This window comes from Aspergillus stella-maris (genome assembly GCF_047715825.1).
Source record: "Aspergillus stella-maris strain CBS 113639 unplaced genomic scaffold BDV14scaffold_21, whole genome shotgun sequence".
NCBI lineage: Eukaryota > Fungi > Ascomycota > Eurotiomycetes > Eurotiales > Aspergillaceae > Aspergillus > Aspergillus stella-maris.
This window is the reverse complement of record NW_027396815.1, coordinates 178,895-197,287: the sequence shown is the minus strand read 5'-3', so window position 1 is coordinate 197,287 and position 18,393 is coordinate 178,895. Positions and strand designations below refer to the sequence as shown.

Below are 18,393 nucleotides of genomic sequence, written 5' to 3'. Positions count from 1 at the left end.
TCGACCATGCTCGCACTCTCACTCAGTCATGTTCTCCTTGAACACTGATACAAGCGGCGAAATCAGCCAGAGGGCCCAAGCTTCGGGGGCGCTCGTTCTCACCGTCGGTTTTATGGTGCCTGGGGGCGTGGGGTCCCAGTTCAACCTGGCGCAGGTGGCGATTGCGGACGCTCTCTCGCAAAGGTAAGAAGCTAGCTATCCAACTTGAGAAGAGAATGAACTGACCCAAAAGCCACAGTGTCCCGACGAACAACAATTGCGGAAATCGGATCGGCGATGACCTTTGTTACCTGCTGGATAAGGCTGAGAGAGAACACAAGGCCATCGACTTCAACCTCTTCGAAGACGGCTCGCTGTGGTGCAGGGAGCTTCAACAAGATGACTCCAGTGTGCGCGGATATACTGGTCAAAGAGCACTCTCCGCGGTTTTACAGTCTACTTCTCCGCCGTGGCCTGCCAGCTGGCGCATCCAACTTTCCGCAACTCTCGCAGCCTCCATGATGCAGCTTGCTACCACCCCGTGGTATCCACCTTCGTTCTCGAGCAACAACGTCTTCAAGTCGACCGATGTGGATTCGATAACTACATCGCGCCCTATCCACTGCTCTGTCTTTGTGTCCTCGCGTATTTCGCGAATCACTCAAACCTCCAAGCCAACCAACGTGAAAACCAGCTTGTCTGGCTATCTTGCTGCTAGAGATATGGCACCAGAAAACCGCGAGTCAGCGTATCCAACAGTTGGGCAACACCGCTTCCGTCGACCCACTTTCGCACTCAGCGATCGCTGAGGACTGGCTCGGTCAAGCCGCAGGACTAATGCCACATTTCCTGAGCGATATCATCAGTCGGTGCTTGGAAGCTATTTCTGGATTACCGGCTCTTTCCTGGGCTAATACCACCTTTAGGGCTTCATTCTACACCTACATTGTCAAGCCTTTGCGCGAGGAGTCCCCTAATGGCTGGACTGTCCGGGTGTAAGACTAAGTAGTTCATCGCGACCGGGTACACAGGGTCCCCGCTGTGCTTTCTTTCTCTTTCAAACAATGTTTTAATTCATCATGCAATCGTACTCGGAATAAATCAATACTGAATCTTTGTCTTCTCTTGGATAAGGAGCGTCATTGCTGGATAGTAAATAATTCATTCCAATGCCTCTTCGTCTACCCATGCTGACCCTTCGAAGTTCACTACGCGGGACTGCTCTCGCGATGAAAGCACCTAGGCCGCGATAAAACAGTCTCCCGGAACAACTTCAAGAAGAGAGGCGTCCTCCTGAATGTCCTTCGCCAGCTTTACAAGTCTCCCCATCAGCTCCCCAGCTTCCTGTAAGTAATCCTCGCGCACATCCCTGGATTGTTCTTCCGGCTCGTAGTTCCAGTAAGACAGCATACCCTGGTAAACTAAAAGAGAAACGGCATCCCAGTTAGCGTAGCTCAGTACCCCATTGCCCAGTAAATAGCAATCTTCACTCAATTCAACCAGCGGTGCGCTATTCAGGCGCTACCTAGGGCTTGGTGTGGTACTTACCGGTAATCAATTTCCTGTCGAGGTCGCGCAGGAGTGCCAGCGCCTCGCGAAGCACAGCAGGAGGCATCTCGTGCAGGCTGTTCCGTCCGTTATTTGAATCTCTCATGCTGTAAAAGTTCACGTCTCGCAGCCACCACTTGAATGCGTCTTGGTAGGCCACCGCCAGTTTCCACCGGGGGCTATCGTATTCGGTGTGCCACCCATATCTTAATTCTGCGAGTCTGTTGCGAATCACTGGGGCATATTTGTAGAATACCCCACGGTAGTTATGCATGGTGCTGGCTTCTTTCCCTTTGGTCTTTCTTGATAGGGTCAAGGAGGTTCTTGGGTTTGAATTCGTTTGGCTTGGGCGGTTTCTGGGTTTGATTTAGAGGGATTTGGGGCTACTTTGATATACTTTTGGTTCGATGGGATGTAGGGCTCTGTATTCTATAGGTATCCTGTAGGTACTGTAAATGATTATAAATTCAGGCTTTAATGAGCCATTCTGAACTTTATAGATTCATGATATCCTTCACAAAGCATATTACCTTTCACAGACACAAAATTAGAGCCCGGTGAATACATGCGCCACAAAGGTTCATAGGAATAAAGAGCGACCTATAGCCACAGCCTTAACCTTACACACAAGTGAATGGAGGTAGTCGAGACGAACATTGGGTTTCACCCTTCCTTTCCACGCTCATTTGGTATGAAATAGTAGTAATTATCCAAATCCTTTATTTACCCAGTGTCTCATTGTTTTCCTTCATCATCTCGACATGACAATGTCATTATCGACGCCGCTCTCTGTAAGTAAAATGCAAGACTCTCATTGGCGATTGCCGAGTCGGTGATATACCCAAAGACTGGCTGTAAAAGATCATTGAATGCATTGCCACAGCAGATGGGGTATTCATCAGTCGCTCGGCCCTAAATTCCGCGGAAGGGAAGCACCCGACCTTCTTCAGTGTCGACCGCAGGCTTCATCGCCCTTTACACATGTCGCCTATCTCCTGTTGGTAGTTAGGTGCTTGCAAAGGCGCTCTGAGCCCCCGATCCTACTCACGTCCATTCATTCAATCGGGTTCATGAATCATAAAGCTAGTGTATAAAACAAGGCCACAAGAAGTTTATTTTTTCCTTTCGGATAATTAATCGAAAGCCACTAATTGGGTTCCCTGAGCGGTACGCATGCGGATATCGAACGTCGGTACGCTTCTCCAGCCCACCATAGCGTCGCAGCCGTCCTCAACCATGGTAATCTAGCTTCCAGTAACTCTACAGCCTCCTGGCTTGGCTTAGTTCACAACCCATGGTGACTGGTGGTAGTCAAGATGACCTCACTCTATACTATACATGCTTATAATGTATTCATATAAACCACTCTATTCATAGCAGCCAGCGAACAAGGCATATATTGGAAAATCGACCAGAGTCTTCTTCTATACCTCGTTATCCACACCACTCTACCTTCAATATACCTAATTTCGTGAAAGCCAGGGGATGATATGATATCCGTCTACATAGGCCACCTAACACTCACAACCCGACCCGCCGATCTCCGGCTGCAGCTTTCGCTGCAGGATGTGTTTCCGGTGAATATCGTGAGTCTTCAGCTTTCGATTCTTCATCTTCCTCCTTCCATTCTTCCGTTCAATCTCAACTCAGCCTAAACCCTGCGTTGAGTTCTACCTACTAACCGCCATCCATCCGACCAGAGCGTAATGTACGACCACAGAACAGGCCGCAGCCGCGGCGCAGCATTCGCAGACTTTGGCGATGAAAGGGACGCGGATGAGGCGATTGAACGGTTGGATCGGACGATGTATGTATCCTCTTCTCTTCTTTACTCTACTCTACGGCCTCTCCCTAGGAAGTCGAGACTTGGGCTAAGTGTGTGTATTTCGGCGGTAGGATGTTCGGTAGCACGATCGATCTGCGTTATGCGAGTTATCTCGTTGATCGGGATGGGGGGAGGTATGAGGGCCCTGATTATGCGGGGGGCTTTGCGAGTGAGTGGTTTATTTAATAGGTATCTAGTGTGCTTCAGTTTGTTTATTTCGAAGAGGGAGATGGGTATGTAATGCTGGGTTGGTATCATTCTCAATAGATTTCTGTCATTCGCATCCATCTAATATATCTCAAGCATATTCTTCTGTCTACAGAGCACGCCTATCCTTGAAAATATCCAACGTCTAGACAAGTCTTAAAAGTCCGTCCCCAACGCCACACTCCTAGCCCTCTCATAATCCCCCCTCAACCTCTCAACCTTCTTCTCAACCCGCTCAACACAATCAGGTCCCAGCGGCAACCTCAGCACACTCCCCTTGAGGTTCCCCGCCTCCCCAATCCCCGTCACAACCTCAAAAACCCTCCTAACCGCCTTCCCTGGATCCCCCCTCTGCCTCCCCGCCGCAGCCTCAAACTTCCCCAACACAACATCAACAGGACCACCCCTATACGCCTCCCCCAACGAACTCTCCGTCTTCTGCACAGCCGAAAGAAAATTCGTTCTAAAAGCGCCGGGTTCAACAATAAGAACATTAATATTGAACGGCGCGACTTCGCGTGATAGCGCCTCGGATAGACCTTCCAACGCGAACTTTGAGGCTGCGTACAGGCCGCAGGTCGGTTGTGCGTCTTGGCCTGCTACGCTGGAGATGTTGACTATGCTGCTTGGGGATGATGAAGTTGCGCAGGTGCGCAGCGTAGGTAGGAAGGCTTTTATTAGCCGGAGGGGGCCGAAGAAGTTTGTTTCCATTTGAGCGCGGGCTTCGGATTCTCTGTGCAATATGTTAGGTTTAATCGTCTTGAAAGAAGTAGTAGGGAAGGCTGCGCACGTCATATCCTCCACTGCTCCGAGGAGTGAATATCCGGCATTGTTAACGAGGATATCGATTCCGCCGTAGAGAGCATTGGCTTTTTCCACGATACCGGGGATACTTTCGGCGTTCGTCACGTCTAGTTCGAGGATTTCGCCGCCCTTGGACTGGATTGCTGAGACGGCGTCTGCGGATTTTGTTGCATTTCGGACGGTCCCAATGACTTTGTGGCCGTTTTCAAGGGCGTGGATGGCGAGGTCGAGGCCGAGACCGGAGGATGCGCCTGTGATGAACCAGGTTTGGGACATGTCGTTAGTCGTATGATGTTCGTGGTATGGGAGATCAGGAGAGTAGTCGGGTATTTGTCGTGGATTTGTCTCCCTTAATTCATTGCATGATATTGCATTATATACTTCGACAGCGGACAAACTCCGCACTGGAGATAAGAGACGGCGGGTTTAGAGGCAGTTAATTCCGCTGTCACCGTGGTGGGGCCGCCATGGCTTGATTACTCGGTCTTTCCGTATACGTATATAGTGTACTGTAGTAGCTGTTGGAGAGGGATTAAAGTGATGACCAGCTCTTTAGACCACGTACTCGCTGGACTTGTGACTCATACTGGGTCGGTTAATATGGTGGTTTTCCCAGCGACTAGCAGTTGCCAGCTGTAGTTTCGGGCCCAGGGCCCAAGCAACGAGGTCGTGATGATCTGATCCACATCAAGTACTTTTGTTGCTGCCTTGGTAGTGTTGATATTCTGCCTTGCCGCTGTCTTATTCTTGAGTCAATAAACTACGTATGCGGCTCTGCGTGGCTAAACCCGGACCCGGCCCGCGCGGCACGCTTGTGCGCCCTTGTATGCATAATTGGTTGTTACACCAGGACTAAGGATTGACCAGCCTCGGGAAAGAAAGTCAAAATGATTTACGAATGACTCTGCACCAGATGGTCACGTTTACAAATGACCTTGAACCCTCACTCGTAGAGCGTATGCGTATCCCCTGGAAAATTTCACAGTCAGCAACATCACACCATGTCAGCTGAAACCGAAGGACACATCCGGACACCCTTTTCGCGCGACCTACCCGAGCGCCTTGCTTGGAGCCCAAAGCACAAGCAGAAGCACAAGGCCGCCCAAAAAGCCCGCGCAAAAGCCTTTCCTCCGCTAAAGTCCCCCTTCCTCGACCGCCTCTATGCACTACCAACCGAACTCCGCCTCTTAATACACCGACACCTCCTCGTCCGCCCCGGAAAATTCGACCTTCACCATCTTCCCACGTGCGACGGTGAACCCTTCATCGCAGACGGCGCGCTTGCATTCCGCGCCTCGGGGCTCTACCTGCGCTGCGCCGCGTGCCGACCGTATTCTTTCAAAATGTGGGAGTGGAAGAGTACATCCGATAGTCCCGCGCAGAGTTTCTGGGCGCCACCCAAAAAGAACCCTTTCTTCTGCGACGAGTGTTATGCGGATAAGATGGTTGAGCTTGGGATGGACAGGGTGCCTGATCTGAAAGGTGTGAAGTGTCTTTGTGCGAGGCGGGACTTGGGGATTCTCATGGTGAATCGACGGTTATATGAAGAGGCCGCTCCGGTTTTCTGGAAGGAGAATGTTTTTGCATTTGAAAATGGACGGTTGTTATCTGATTTCTTGGAGGAGATACCAGAGGAGAGGAGGTCGATGATCCGGGCGATCTCGTTGGTGGCGCCGAGTGATGAGTTTATGGATCTCGAGGAGTTGCCTCCCTGCTGGCCGTTGCTGAGGCTTTGCGACAGTCTGAGAGAGCTCGAGCTGGACTCTTGATTTCTTGATAATCTTCCTTCAGTCCTAGGCCTCGTCACAATCACGGTTCAGAGCGTGCAATTCGTGGAAAAGGTAGGGTTGGAAGAGTATGCCCAGTCGAATCGGCAGATCTGGCCATGGGTCGCGAATCGTACTGTCTTTGAAGACCCATTATCAGCTATGCTTTCAGGTGTAATGACCAAAAGTACAGTAGATGAGAGTCGTCTTCAACGAGCATTCGAAAATCGAGCGAGACTCAAGAGATTGGCAGAGGTTTCAGAGTCTGACTAGTGGTCAAGATGACAGCGAAACAGCTGAGTTACAAATGACATGGATACAAGGTTCAAGTACACCATCAGGTCCGGCCTTTGGTGGTGGAAGTAATAGCCACAGGGTGTACTTTCCAAATCAGTCAATCGAGATGTAGGGTCGTTCCTTTCTATCTAGCTATTGAAACAAGATCGCGCCTTCCATTTTTGCTACGCTGCGTTCGTTCCTTCCTATCCAACTGTAACCTCAGGGTCGCACCTTCCCATCTTGCCAAAACAGCATAGTTGTTTCCATTCTCATGTAAGAGATCCGTTCCTTCCATATTCACTGTAACAAAGGTCGCGAAATGGACTGACCGTTTGATGACCGTTCGCCGCAGCCGACCTTGAGTGGGTCGGGTCCTCCCTCAACCTGAACCCCGAATGCCGAACGTCGCAAACTGCCACCAGACTGATCCGATCTGCGCGTTCGAGATAACGATCAAAAGCTATAACTATAACATCATGCAGTAATTAATTAAGGGTCTGTTTCATGAATGCTACTATGGTGGCGATGTGGCTTTTCTATTTTTGTTTCACTCTGTTCGTTTCAGTTGCAGGCGATCCATGGATCCGTCCCCGTTAGCGCGTTGCATGTGTCATGTCGCACGATTACACGTTGAATCCTTGACACGCGGTAGTGGTTTTAGGTTGAAGTTGACTGGGCGCGGCACTTGGTGTTTCATGTTTTTCTGGCAGGTATATGCCGAATTGTATGGTTAGGTCATTGTTGCGTGAGTATCATGTACAGTGGCAAGAATTGGTTTTCATCCTTTCTGTCACCAGGGCTGAGTTTATCATTTAGTTGTAGAAACCACCGTTGAGCCGAGGAGGGACCATGTGTGAATGTCTTTCTACTCTCCTCTGGACTCTTAGTCTTAGAGTACATGGAAAGGCCGCGCTATTGCAGACAATCCATTAGACTTTACCCTACTAACGGTCCGTCTGACTCTGACACTGGGGGATCGCGCACGGTCGTCTGTCTGCTTGATCCTTAGGGTCCGTACCCCGTCTGTAATATTCGCGCTGCATCCTGCAGCTGGTGGGCGTGGAGCAACCCAGGGATCCAGAGGGAGCCTCGTACACACGCACACATGTTCGGTTTCAGGTGTCTCACTGACCTTGAACTCTCTTTACGGTGGCAAAAGCGTTTCATTGCGTTATAGACGTCGACACGAAACTAGGTTCGTCTAGGGAGCTAGGGGGTGATCCGGCGGAACCGTTGACTTGTGGATAGTAGATACAACCCCACCGTCTGTTGAAGGTTGAGACAGGAGAGTAGCCCGGACCTGGTCCATAGTTTGGTGGCAAGAGGAGCAAATAGTGTCTCTTTCAGTAAGCTCCTTGAGTATTTGCACAGCTGTTCTGCAAGGTGGCGAGAGCCACATGCCCGTCCTACCTAGGCCTCAGTAAGCTGCCGAGGCAGAGGTTACGCTACGCTGTAAACACCTGAGAGACGAATCTCGTTGACGAGGTATAAAAGGAATTGGTGTTGCGATTAATCATTCATATTGTATTCAGTGCGATAGTGGTATATTCCGTAGACATTAGAATTACAAAGGGAAATCGGTAGCATGGTACCACAGATTGCGACCAGCACATTTGCAGCACCAGGTAACATCGACCGTCTCATCATCCTGCCGGCAGAGTTTACATGGGTATTGTTTGTTGATCATCGAAATCACCAGCTCGACCAAAACCAGGAACAGGCACAGCCTTCCTCAAGACAACTGTCTCAATTGCTGCTGAAGTTTCTTGTTCCCCTCGACTAGATCCTCTAGCCAGTCTGCCGTCCTCATAAGAACTTCTCTCTTCGTTGACCGCGAACTGTTTTCAAGGCCTGGGACCATCCGGTAGAGCTCTTCGTACATCTTATTCTGCTGCATTCGTCTGTTTCGCTCGGCGATGATGTGCAGGAGGCGTCTGCGCTTCTTGCCTGTGAGCTTGTGCAGTCCGCCGCGGCTGAGCTCGGCCAACTCGGGTGATTGATCCTCTTGGCTTTCCAGTTGGATCGTCTCGGACTCGGATGCGGGTTCGGCCTTGATGATGGGTGTAGGTGGTTGAGAGGGGATGGTATGTGAGACAGCGCGAATACCATAGAGTGGCGCGGGCTCCTTTGACATTTGCGCTTCAGGGACAAAACTGGGATGGTAGCCTTGTGGTCCGAAGCCCACGTCCGATCCCCACATGAGGTAGCTTTGAGGTGTTGAGTAGACGGTTGGAGCGACGGGCTTGCTCTCGCAGGGTGATCTGTAGCCGTCTTGTTGGTCTTCAACACGGATGAGGACGTCGCTGATGACACCGTTCACGAAGTAATCGTAGTCATGCTGGACAGGTTGTACGGGGTTGAATAGAGGAGTTTGCGGGATGTAGGGTGCGTAAGACATCGCTTTTGTCTGTTAGTATACACAGAGGTATGCATGAAGGAGGCACAAACCTGGACTGCAACCTCCATTCGGGAGTAGATAGTATGGCGGCGGGGGAGGTGGTGTGTAGGGTGCGTCTCTGTAGTCTGGGCTGTGTTGGATGGGGTAATGGGGTAGATTCCGGTGGTCCGACTCGAGCATAGGAGCCATCGCCATGATGTTCTGATGGAGGAATGTAGGATATCGAATAGCAGTTGTAGAGTTGATAGTCAAAGCGTGCAGTGAACGATGTCGACAGTGAGTGGTTGGATAAGCCTTCAATCTGACCTCCGGAAGGATGCGGCGGGCACCCTATTATTATATGAACTTGACGTCAAAAGAAGCAAAACCCAGGCCAACCAGGGTCAAAGTGGAATCAGTCCCGAATTCAAGCCAATCTGCCCTATGGGTGATCCGGTTCAACAGTCGACATACCCAATGTGGAATCACCAGGTACAGGAAAAAGAGATTGCCCGTCTCAGATCCTCCAGATAAGGGCAAACTCTTGCGGTGCTAATTTCACTGTTCCCACTTGTATATTTTGCGGGGCAAATTGTGGCTCCTGAGTCCTGACAAAATCCTCTGGCCTTGACTGTAAGAGGCGCGAGAAGGAACGAGGAGCATGATCTACAGAGCAACATGCATCAAGAGGACTCGGAGTCACCTGCCAGTTGCGAGCGGGGAACGTCGAGATGAGAGGATGTGCTCATCTTCAGGATAAAGAGATCAGCTTTGGATGTCCGATCCGGCTGGAGATCGTCATCGAGTCAATCTCGAGTCCCAGCTTTTCGCACCAGAAGGATCCACGGCGATCCGCACATTCGAACGTCCATCTAGCCCAGAGCAGCAGCCTCTGTAGTTGTCGGTCAAGGATTCGGGATTTGGAATCCACTCTTCTTTGCTTTTCTCGAAATCCACGTCTCATGTTGATATTATTGGACGATGTGTGCATAATTTCTTCGGTCGACTCGGACAAAACACGACCCTGGTGCAGCTAAACCACAACCAAAGCACAGCTACAATCCATCGGCGGATTCTTGCGCCAATGGCTAGCTTAGCATTAGTGGAGCCGTCACTAAGAATGCAATTCAAAGATGTCTGGAACGCCCTTGTCACGATTAGCCCACGATCTGCCCAACGCTTTTTCCGGATTAGGCAGTTGTTGCGATCGTACAGCGTATGGCGAGTATAGCCTCCTAACCACCCCGGAGGTCTCCCAACACAGCAAGAGGCCGTGCAGAAGAACTTCACATAGAGTTCGCGTTAACAGACATCATCATTACCTCCTTAATTTCCTACTTCTTGCTGAGTAGTTTCAAATGACTCTGTTGCCCCCAGATCCACCCATCCCGGCCGAGCCCCCGACAAAGTAGGGCTCAGCAAGTCACCAGACTGCTGCTGCTTGATGCCAGACCCAGACCGCAGTCTTTGAGCTCTTGATCTTCTCCTGATCTTCTCCTGATCTGAGGTTAGTCAGGACCACAAGAAGCTCCGCCGTTCGATCGGAGCCCGGGACCCTCATGGCTAATGCTCACTCTAGCGGCCTCTTTCCGAACTCCATTTCGGGCAATTCCTCCGTGGCACAACTGAAGAATTGGAATTGCGGTCCAGCAATGCAAGTCATCGTTATTTCATATCTCGAATTCGCCAGTTATTTCATTTGCACGTAGATGGTCTTCAAAATTGGAATGAGACAACTCCCTTGGTATCCGCGCATGACAAATTGTTTACATACTGACGAGCCGCAATGGCAGGGATGAGAAACTCCATCATCGGGCATGCATCTCACTCAACGGCTCTGATACCGAGCGCGATATCGCCCGGACCATGGGAGCATCTACCGCCGCCTCCTGAGAAAGTGGGAGAACGTGTCCAAGCAACCAAACTCCTGGTACCGCGCGGGTAATAACATAACGGCTCTGCTCTCTGGTGATCACAATGAGGCTGTTGTCAGTTTCTGCTGTTCTTTGGTCGTGTTATGACTCGCCCATAGTATGGCTTCCAGAGTCCAGACTCGCGTCGAGCCAGTCATTCCGGATTAGGCAGGTCGGGGCCTCCACCTCAGCTGCAGCAGAGGAAAGTGGTTCAGTAGTATCCACAGACGGACAGCTGTGCAGTATCTGGCTGTTGCTTTCTTCGTGAGTTGACCTGCTTCTGGACGGAGATGGTATGACCGTGGACGAAGCTTCATCTCGCCACGGTGCGCGTTCCGTGGTACTACTCTTCCTGCATGGTGAGCTCTGGACGTCGCGGAGCGATCCCTAGTGGATACAAGCTGGATTCGAAGCTTGAAGCTCAAAAGACACGAACTAGAAACTTGGACTCGAATGGCAGTTATCAACGGGGACTCGGTCGTTGCAGACTTGGAAGGGACCATCAAGGGGTAGTTTCTGTACTACGGTATAAGGCCACTCGAAGGTAGAGCGACCCTCTCATCGCGCACCGCGAGGCATCTGTGTATTGAGATGATAATTATAACAGCCTATCGTTCACAGTCAAAGGGCGGAACGATCTGTATGCCAAACAACTCCGGTGCTTGTAGTCGGATATTTCTCCTGCATCAAAACTATATATATTTGAGAATGAACAGTCTGCCAGCTCCTTTTACTAGCCCGGCAAACTTTGCTATAACCTATGGGAAAGCGTCATATGCATGAAGCTGATATCATTACTAGAAGACACCTGAGAGTTCAATCTTTTACATCATTGACTGCAAGACTTGAACAGAGAAAAAGAAGAATGGCGACACGAGGTTTCGAACGTGGTACCTCGATGAATATCAGCAACGAGAGTCCAGATTCTGGTGGACGAGACGCCCTGCCAAGGCAACAATACAAAAAACACGGGATTACGGTATCAAGGCTGCGTCATCGCGTGGCTGATTGGCTGTGGCTGGTTATCGCTGTCAACAATTGACCACTGATAAGACGAATGCGGGGCAATTACAGCTAGAACAAGGAAGACGGCGCTTGGCAAGCCCCTGATCCAGCCAGTGGCATGCGGGCCAGGTCCCTGGTGTACCAGGCCTGAGGCTTCCACGGCACCGCCACACGTGAAAGAACTCGACTGAGACTGACAACCGGCTGACGGACGCTTCCATGACCGTTGCGATTCCTCAACCTGGCTCCGTCTTCATCATCCCCGCCCTGTTCATCGCCTGGCGCGTTTGCTTCATCTGGTCCTCGTCAAGAGCTCGTCATGCTGGCCTGGAGTTCCTTTTTTTCCCGCATTCTACGATGATCTCCTCGTCCCTGAGCCCTTCACCGGAGTGACTTCAGGCGGACGGTCCCCGTCATCGTTCGTCCAGCGGAGCATGCGACCAAACGATGCCTGGAGGCCGGCGATTCAATGTGTATAATGTTTATTTGCACCTCAAAGGTACTACTCTCTGTGCTTATATCTTTTCGTCGTACTGATTGTTTCCTCTTAGATCAATACTGGGCCGCCCGCGGTTCCCCTCAGAATGCCCGACCGACTCACCCGACGGGATGGCGCCCGATCCCCTTACGTCCTACCTACCTCTCCTTCATAACCTGTTTAATGCTGTTTCTGTTGGTACTGCTCGAAGCCTTGCGTCAATATAGCGAACGAGTCGGTGGACTTCGCTTTTTCGAAGATACCGACGACCTCAGCAATTTCGAATCGTTCTCCTACAACTATATCCCCGTTATCATCGCCCTCGTCCTATCTGTACTATGGTCCTTTGTCGATTTCGATGTCTTGCGCCTGGAACCCTACTTTCAAATGTCCCGCCCGGACGGATGTCCCGCGACCGTTCTGTTCATCAACTACAACTTCGGACAAAGCTTCATAACCCCGATTGCTTCCGCCAAACGGCGGCACTGGCTGGTATTGTCGGTTTCCATTGTCACTCTCGCCATTCGCATATTTCATCCTGCGTTACAAAGTTCTCTCCTGGAATTACGCGAAGTGACGACAGATTCGGATGAATCCATGAAGACCTGGGCTGCGCTGGTAGATTTATCCGCCCAGCGCCGCTGGTTTGCCGTCCAGGAAGATAGTGAAAGCAACAACGCTGACGCCTACTACACCGACAACTCCGGCCTTCAGCAGACACGGTCGGGCCAGTTCGCTGTTGCCCCCGTTCAAATTCCCAGTGACGACCGTCGCGAGACCACCGTATGGACACTCAATCAGACAATATACTGGACAGAGTTGGATTGTCAGGACTTGTTTACCGAGGTGAACTTTCCGGTCGTCGTCAACGAAACCGAATCATGGCTATATTGGAACGTCAAGGGCGTGGAAATCAATGGGCTGGGCGAGAAATGTACCTTGGACTTTACTTACGACAACGTACTCTTTTCAAACACCGATTTCCTCCAGGTTCGTTACTGGGAACCGATCTGGTCCGATATCTCCCAAGACGACAGGAGTTTCAGTGCCGACGGCTGTGACTCGATTGATCTTTATGGTATCCTCTTGTCGGTCAATTCTACCGCTTTTGGCTCCAATGCTATAAGCGATGTGGGAGACGACCTCACTTCGTCGGCAACCATGTTCGCTTGCAATATCGAATACTTTCAGGGTGAGGCAGAGATTACCATGCATGCCAACAGTTCTATCACCAGCAGCAAGATTTTCAACGATACCAAAAGGGAGCTCACCGACGAGAAGTTCAACATCAACGCTTTCCAGAGCTTTCTAGCGCATCGGGCTATGTATACCAGCGACATGCTCTTTATTCACACCAACGAGACTACTGGAGAGCGCACTCTGACGGAGCTACCCGTTATAAGTCAACATGTCGGCGACTTGGATCCTGTATTGGTTCTCGACTCGTCTAAGACCATGACAGTGTCAGAAATTACAGCCAAAGTGACCAGAGGTGTCAAACAGACATTCATTCTTACGATGGCCCGTTTGTTTGATCCGGACGTCTCACCCACTACCACCCGCGCCTTTCGTTCGACACGCCAAGTCGCCCTTTCAGTGGTTTCTGCTGTCGCACGATGTGCAGAAGCCATCTTGGGAGTAGGCACCGTCCTCACTCTCATCATGCTTCGGTTCTACCACAAGCGTCCCAATATTCTCCAAAGCGACCCCGGCTCGATTGGCGCGATGTGCAGTATACTTACCGACGTGTTTGGCATGAATAGTATTCTGGCCGACCGACGAGCAGGTTTCCATCAATTCTCCACGCGCCAGCTTCGTCGTCTACTCAAAGACTGTCGGTTGCAATGGTACCACAGTCCCCTCGGGAGTCGCCTGGAGATTGTGACTCATGATGGTAAGTTTTCTTGTTCAATTTGACGAGCCTTATCTAATGAATACAGGCAACCCGGTGCAACTCGATGAGCAAAGTCGAATCCGGGCGGACCCACGGCCTCATTTCTTGATAGTCCCGGTCTTTATCATCGAATTCCTGCTTTTAGCCGCGGTGATCGTTCTCATGAGCTTGGTAATCTCCTCGCTTGCCAAAGACGGTGGCTTTCAACATCTCAACCAGTCGAGTTCGAGCTTTCTCCAAGTTGTTCTTTCTTTCCTGCCGTCTGTGGTGGCCTCGGCGGTCGGTGCCCTCTGCACATCTATCCATCGAAATCTCAGCATCTTGGAACCGTGGGTTCATCTGCAACGTGGTATGGCGAGTGTAAGCTCGTCATTGACCATGAACTACTCGTGTCAGAACCCGTGGACTGTTTTGCCCAAGTCCGCCAAGAACCGCCATGTCCTCCTGATCCTGATCTCCATCGCGTGCATCGCCAATACTGTCCTCACAACGGTTGCGGGTGGTTTGTTCACTCAACAGCTTACCGAGTCGGCAACTGGCACAGACTGCCTTTACGCCAACTATAGCCATTCAGTGTTCCGCCAGAATGACTTTGCAGCAGACTTTACAGAATACGACTTGATCCAGACCAGCATCACGAGTGGCGTACCCTTACTGTCATGGACCAGCACGAACCGCTCATTTGCCCCTATCGCAATCCATAATGATGACACCGAGTCGCTGTATAGCGCAACGACTCTGGGCGTTGGTGCGGACCTTGACTGCAAGCAATTATCTATTCCCGACAATCTGCATTGGCTAGAAGACGGGCCATACTGGACTTACCGACCGTCGGCTGAACCCGATCGAGAATGTTGGGTCAAAATGACGCCTCCTCGTAATCAGACCGATCGATTCTCCCTCTCCATCAACCTTTTCTCACCGATTGCCGAAGAAGAAACGGACATTTGCCAAACCTCGACCGTGCTTGTCGTCGGCCGATGGAACTACACTGCAACATCTGGAGTGACAAGTGATAACACGATCGCGTTGGCATGCGAGCCAGACCTCTTGTTAAGCAACTTCTCCATCATATTCGATAGAAAAGGCCAAATCATGGACCACTACGAGACCCCTAACACCTCTATAACTTCCGGCAACATGTACGACAATGCGACTATCTCTCTCGGCCAATTTAACAAAGTCTTCGCCGCCATCCCGCAAAGCTTCTACGGCGAAGACATCGACGTAAACTCCAGCTACGTCTCAAGCTATGATTGGGCTGGCTTTCTCGTCGCCCTCCTCTACAAACGCGATGTCACACCCATCACCCGCCTCGACCCCGACCACCTCATCAACCTCTCCCAAACCGTCTACCAATGGGTGTACAGCACCTACTTCTCCCTCTGGCGCGACATCTATCTCCTCCCACTGGACGAACCCATCCTCGCCGAAAACTCCACAATCATCTGGTCCGCCTGGCGCATGGAACCATCCGTCTCCTCCCTCGCCATCGCAATGACAATCATAGCCCTCGACACCGTCATCGTGCTCATCGTATTCGGCACGCGACGAGGAAGATTCAAGGGTCCCCGTATACCCCGATCAATCGGCTCTGTCATTCCCTGGATCGCGAACTCCCAAATGATCCACGACTTCGACGGGACATACGGCTGGACAACAGCGCAGCGTCAAACACACCTCGAGCGCTTGAAAAAGAGATATACCTTCCGCATGTTCCTGCAGGGGGACGGCGAGTGGCGGTACGCTGTAGATGAAGAGCCGCCCGTCGCAGCCCCGAAACCGACGCCCCCGGAGGAAACCTCAAGTTCATCGGGGAGTAACTCTATGCTGGGGAAACCACCTGAGGAGATTGAGCTCCGCGTTATTGAGAATCGCGGCAGTCCAATTGAGTCGAATAGCTCGTCGCCTGTTGAAATGAGGCCCGTGGATGTTGTTCATCCTCCTGCGCATTCTCCGACGCATCCTCATCCTCATTCTCAGAGTCCGGGACCGTCGCGGCCTGAGACCCCTCCGCCGGGTTACTCTGAGGAGCCACCGCCTCCTGCGCTGGAACTGGAACCGGTACCCGCGACAGCGACTGGACCCGTGCCTCCTCCGCCCGCGCCCTCAGAAACAAGCGGGGTTCAGCCTCGTGAGCAGGACTCGCGAGCTACGTGATTATGATCTGATTGTATATAATAGATGTTACATAGGACCGGAATTTGGATACGGATTATTTTTTCAGTCTTGTGCTGCCTGCAGCTCTTCTCAATTTTCATAGTAAATGGCGCGTTTATATGTTCCATTCGCCTTGACCGCCAGTTTGTCTCCGGCCGTGAGAGCTCCGTTTTCCCGAAGGAATTGATCCCTGCTCTGCACAGACCAAGTTACCAATATTCTTGCTGGATCCCATCCACGCGTAAGAAGAGAAACGGGCCACGACCGCCACATGGAACGAAAAGCGAGCTCTACCGGTGGAGAAACCGGATAATGGCCTCAAATTGATCCCGTATGCCTCCGCCGCCCCGTCTGTCCAGATCAGTACGTCTGCAACAGCCTCGACTGGTTATACTCCCAAGCTGTCATTCCACCGGTGTACTTGATCTCCTCGTTCATCCCCACAAGCTCCGGTATCGCAGCCACCAGGGCATCCCGCTCTGGCTTGCCGAAGTACGCTATGCTGTAGCGATCTGGAACAACCATCTCATCGTCTTTGTCGTCAGAGGGTACAGTGATATCTTTGAGATTCGCAGGTAGGGCTACGCGGTGATTTGCGGAGCGCAGTCGATCGTTTGTCCATCGTTGTAGGCAGTCACCTACATTCAGTATGAGTTCCTTCCCACTCGTTCCGTTGGAGGGTGATGATGGGAGGACGGGGATATAAATCCCCTCTCCGTTCTTTCCCTGCTCCTCGATCTCCAGTCCACCGACTGAATCCTGGAAGAGCAGTGTGATCGTGCCGAAATCGGTATGTGACGAGATGCGCATCTTGTCTCCGTTTGATAAGGTTGAGATCTTGGTTGATGGGTAGTGGTTTAGTCTGAGTTCGGAGCTGTTGATGTTGCAGCGGCGAGTGAGGAAGTCGAACTGTAGGTCTTGGGGATAGGGTTGGGAGTGAGATAGGCTGAGGGTAATTGCGGAGAGGAGGGAGAGATGGAGATCCTGGCATCTATCGTAGAAGGTCTCCATGAAGGGCTGAAAACCTGGTAGTGTATCTGGTGGAGGGAAGATGTTTGGATAGAGCTCGTCGTTTGAGGGACCCTGGTCAAATGATTCCTAAAGCAGTCATCAATACCAAGGGATGCATTCAGTCCACTAGAGAGACATACCTTCAAGTCAAAGACCGCTTTCCCCTGCCTAATAACAGACAATTTCTCCTGCCCTACGCAGCTCCAGCCTCGATGCGGGTTTGGGAGCACAGGGTGTGCGGCGAGGAGTTTGGAATCCAGCGGAAGACCAAAGAATCGTTTACTCTGCCTGTGTTAGCTAGAAAGGCCTTGGTGGCAACGTAAGGATGTGTCTCACCCAGTCAAAAACCTCATCAAGCACCTCATCAGGAATACTATGATTCCTTATCTTGACAAATCCCAATGACGAAAGCGCGCCGCACAACTTCTTGCAGAAGTCGTCTTTCCTTTCTCGATTCTCGCTAACAAAGTCTGTATAGTCAAGGACCGGAATATCCATTGCTGAATGTCAACAACCAAGCTGGGGATATTGAAGTTGAGATGAGAGAAGGTCATAACTCGGCGGCATATCGGCTAGACAATATAAGAGAGGGACCCCTCGGGCGCCGAGACGCGAAGATAAGATTATCAGTGGGATTCCTGCCGAGTTGCGGGTCCAGAACGGTCGCTAGTGTCTGCTGTCGTACGATAGTCGATTCCAGCGAGCCGGTTGATGGGGGGGACTGCTTGACCGCATTTTCTTGTAGCTTGCTTAGGGCGGGCTAGATACCGTTTGCCTATCCCGGCGACGGTTCGTGGATATATACATCCACACGGGAAACACAATGCGCTCATACGGTTGGACCGGTGGAGACCGAAGAGCTTCGCTGTCATATCATCTAGTCGTAGGAATTAACGCTGGACTTGGATAGGTATTCAGTAGCGATGAGTCATTGTACATCGAGATAGCATTGTGCGCTAGAGACTGTAGTTGCTGGGGAAAACTCAGACGCAGCTCTTTGAGGAACGAGTAGGAATTCCTGGGCAACTAATTGAGATCAAAGGAATGTCAACCGTTGCGCTTGTTAAGGTTCGACATCTCGGGTCAGTCGCGCCTTCCCCAGGTAGATAGAAGTGGTGCAGTTCAAGGAAGGAAAGAACCTGGCGGT

At 51.2% G+C, this 18,393-nt stretch overlaps 7 protein-coding genes across 7 annotated transcripts; 3 read left to right on the top strand and 4 right to left on the bottom strand.

Moving 5' to 3' along the window:
• Positions 1–482: 482 nt before the first annotated feature.
• Positions 483–1,062, top strand: BDV14DRAFT_171637 (uncharacterized protein). The gene has a single exon (XM_073768446.1). The coding sequence runs from the start codon at positions 498–500 to the stop codon at positions 786–788; it is 291 nt and encodes a 96-aa protein (XP_073629080.1). The 5' UTR covers positions 483–497; the 3' UTR covers positions 789–1,062.
• Positions 1,063–1,218: 156 nt separating this feature from the next.
• BDV14DRAFT_199250 (uncharacterized protein) lies at positions 1,219–1,801 on the bottom strand (the record flags this gene model as incomplete). The annotated part of the gene is made up of 2 exons (XM_073773194.1): positions 1,219–1,400; positions 1,528–1,801. The coding sequence occupies 2 exons, from the start codon at positions 1,799–1,801 to the stop codon at positions 1,219–1,221; spliced, it is 456 nt and encodes a 151-aa protein (XP_073629079.1).
• A 1,822-nt stretch (positions 1,802–3,623) lies between these two features.
• On the bottom strand, positions 3,624–4,698 carry BDV14DRAFT_208368 (SDR family oxidoreductase). The gene is made up of 2 exons (XM_073775380.1): positions 4,350–4,698; positions 3,624–4,292 (listed from the first exon to the last, which is right to left on the bottom strand). The coding sequence occupies exons 1-2, from the start codon at positions 4,637–4,639 to the stop codon at positions 3,716–3,718; spliced, it is 867 nt and encodes a 288-aa protein (XP_073629078.1). The 5' UTR covers positions 4,640–4,698; the 3' UTR covers positions 3,624–3,715.
• A 584-nt stretch (positions 4,699–5,282) lies between these two features.
• Positions 5,283–6,499, top strand: BDV14DRAFT_171636 (uncharacterized protein). Its single transcript, XM_073768445.1, has one exon. The coding sequence runs from the start codon at positions 5,365–5,367 to the stop codon at positions 6,130–6,132; it is 768 nt and encodes a 255-aa protein (XP_073629077.1). The 5' UTR covers positions 5,283–5,364; the 3' UTR covers positions 6,133–6,499.
• A 1,641-nt stretch (positions 6,500–8,140) lies between these two features.
• BDV14DRAFT_199247 (uncharacterized protein) lies at positions 8,141–9,001 on the bottom strand (the record flags this gene model as incomplete). Its single annotated transcript, XM_073773193.1, has 2 exons — positions 8,141–8,808; positions 8,857–9,001. The coding sequence occupies 2 exons, from the start codon at positions 8,999–9,001 to the stop codon at positions 8,141–8,143; spliced, it is 813 nt and encodes a 270-aa protein (XP_073629076.1).
• A 2,923-nt stretch (positions 9,002–11,924) lies between these two features.
• On the top strand, positions 11,925–16,415 carry BDV14DRAFT_48423 (uncharacterized protein). The gene is made up of 3 exons (XM_073776876.1): positions 11,925–12,202; positions 12,255–14,075; positions 14,122–16,415. The coding sequence occupies exons 1-3, from the start codon at positions 12,151–12,153 to the stop codon at positions 16,233–16,235; spliced, it is 3,987 nt and encodes a 1,328-aa protein (XP_073629075.1). The 5' UTR covers positions 11,925–12,150; the 3' UTR covers positions 16,236–16,415.
• Positions 16,416–16,595: 180 nt separating this feature from the next.
• Positions 16,596–17,744, bottom strand: BDV14DRAFT_199245 (isopenicillin N synthase family dioxygenase; the record flags this gene model as incomplete). The annotated part of the gene is made up of 3 exons (XM_073773192.1): positions 16,596–17,333; positions 17,387–17,530; positions 17,583–17,744. 3 exons carry the CDS (start codon positions 17,742–17,744, stop codon positions 16,596–16,598), a joined length of 1,044 nt encoding a protein of 347 aa, XP_073629074.1.
• Between the last annotated feature and the right edge of the window lie 649 nt (positions 17,745–18,393).

Coding starts and splice junctions, on each gene's coding strand:
- BDV14DRAFT_171637 (XM_073768446.1), top strand. CDS start 498: ATGATGCAGCTTGCTACCACCCCGTGGTATCCACCTTCGTTCTCGAGC.
- BDV14DRAFT_208368 (XM_073775380.1), bottom strand. CDS start 4,639: ATGTCCCAAACCTGGTTCATCACAGGCGCATCCTCCGGTCTCGGCCTC. Junction 4,293..4,349: donor GGAGCAGTGGAGGATATGAC/GTGCGCAGCCTT, acceptor CATATTGCACAG/AGAATCCGAAGCCCGCGCTC.
- BDV14DRAFT_171636 (XM_073768445.1), top strand. CDS start 5,365: ATGTCAGCTGAAACCGAAGGACACATCCGGACACCCTTTTCGCGCGAC.
- BDV14DRAFT_48423 (XM_073776876.1), top strand. CDS start 12,151: ATGCCTGGAGGCCGGCGATTCAATGTGTATAATGTTTATTTGCACCTC. Junction 12,203..12,254: donor TGTTTATTTGCACCTCAAAG/GTACTACTCTCT, acceptor GTTTCCTCTTAG/ATCAATACTGGGCCGCCCGC. Junction 14,076..14,121: donor GGAGATTGTGACTCATGATG/GTAAGTTTTCTT, acceptor TAATGAATACAG/GCAACCCGGTGCAACTCGAT.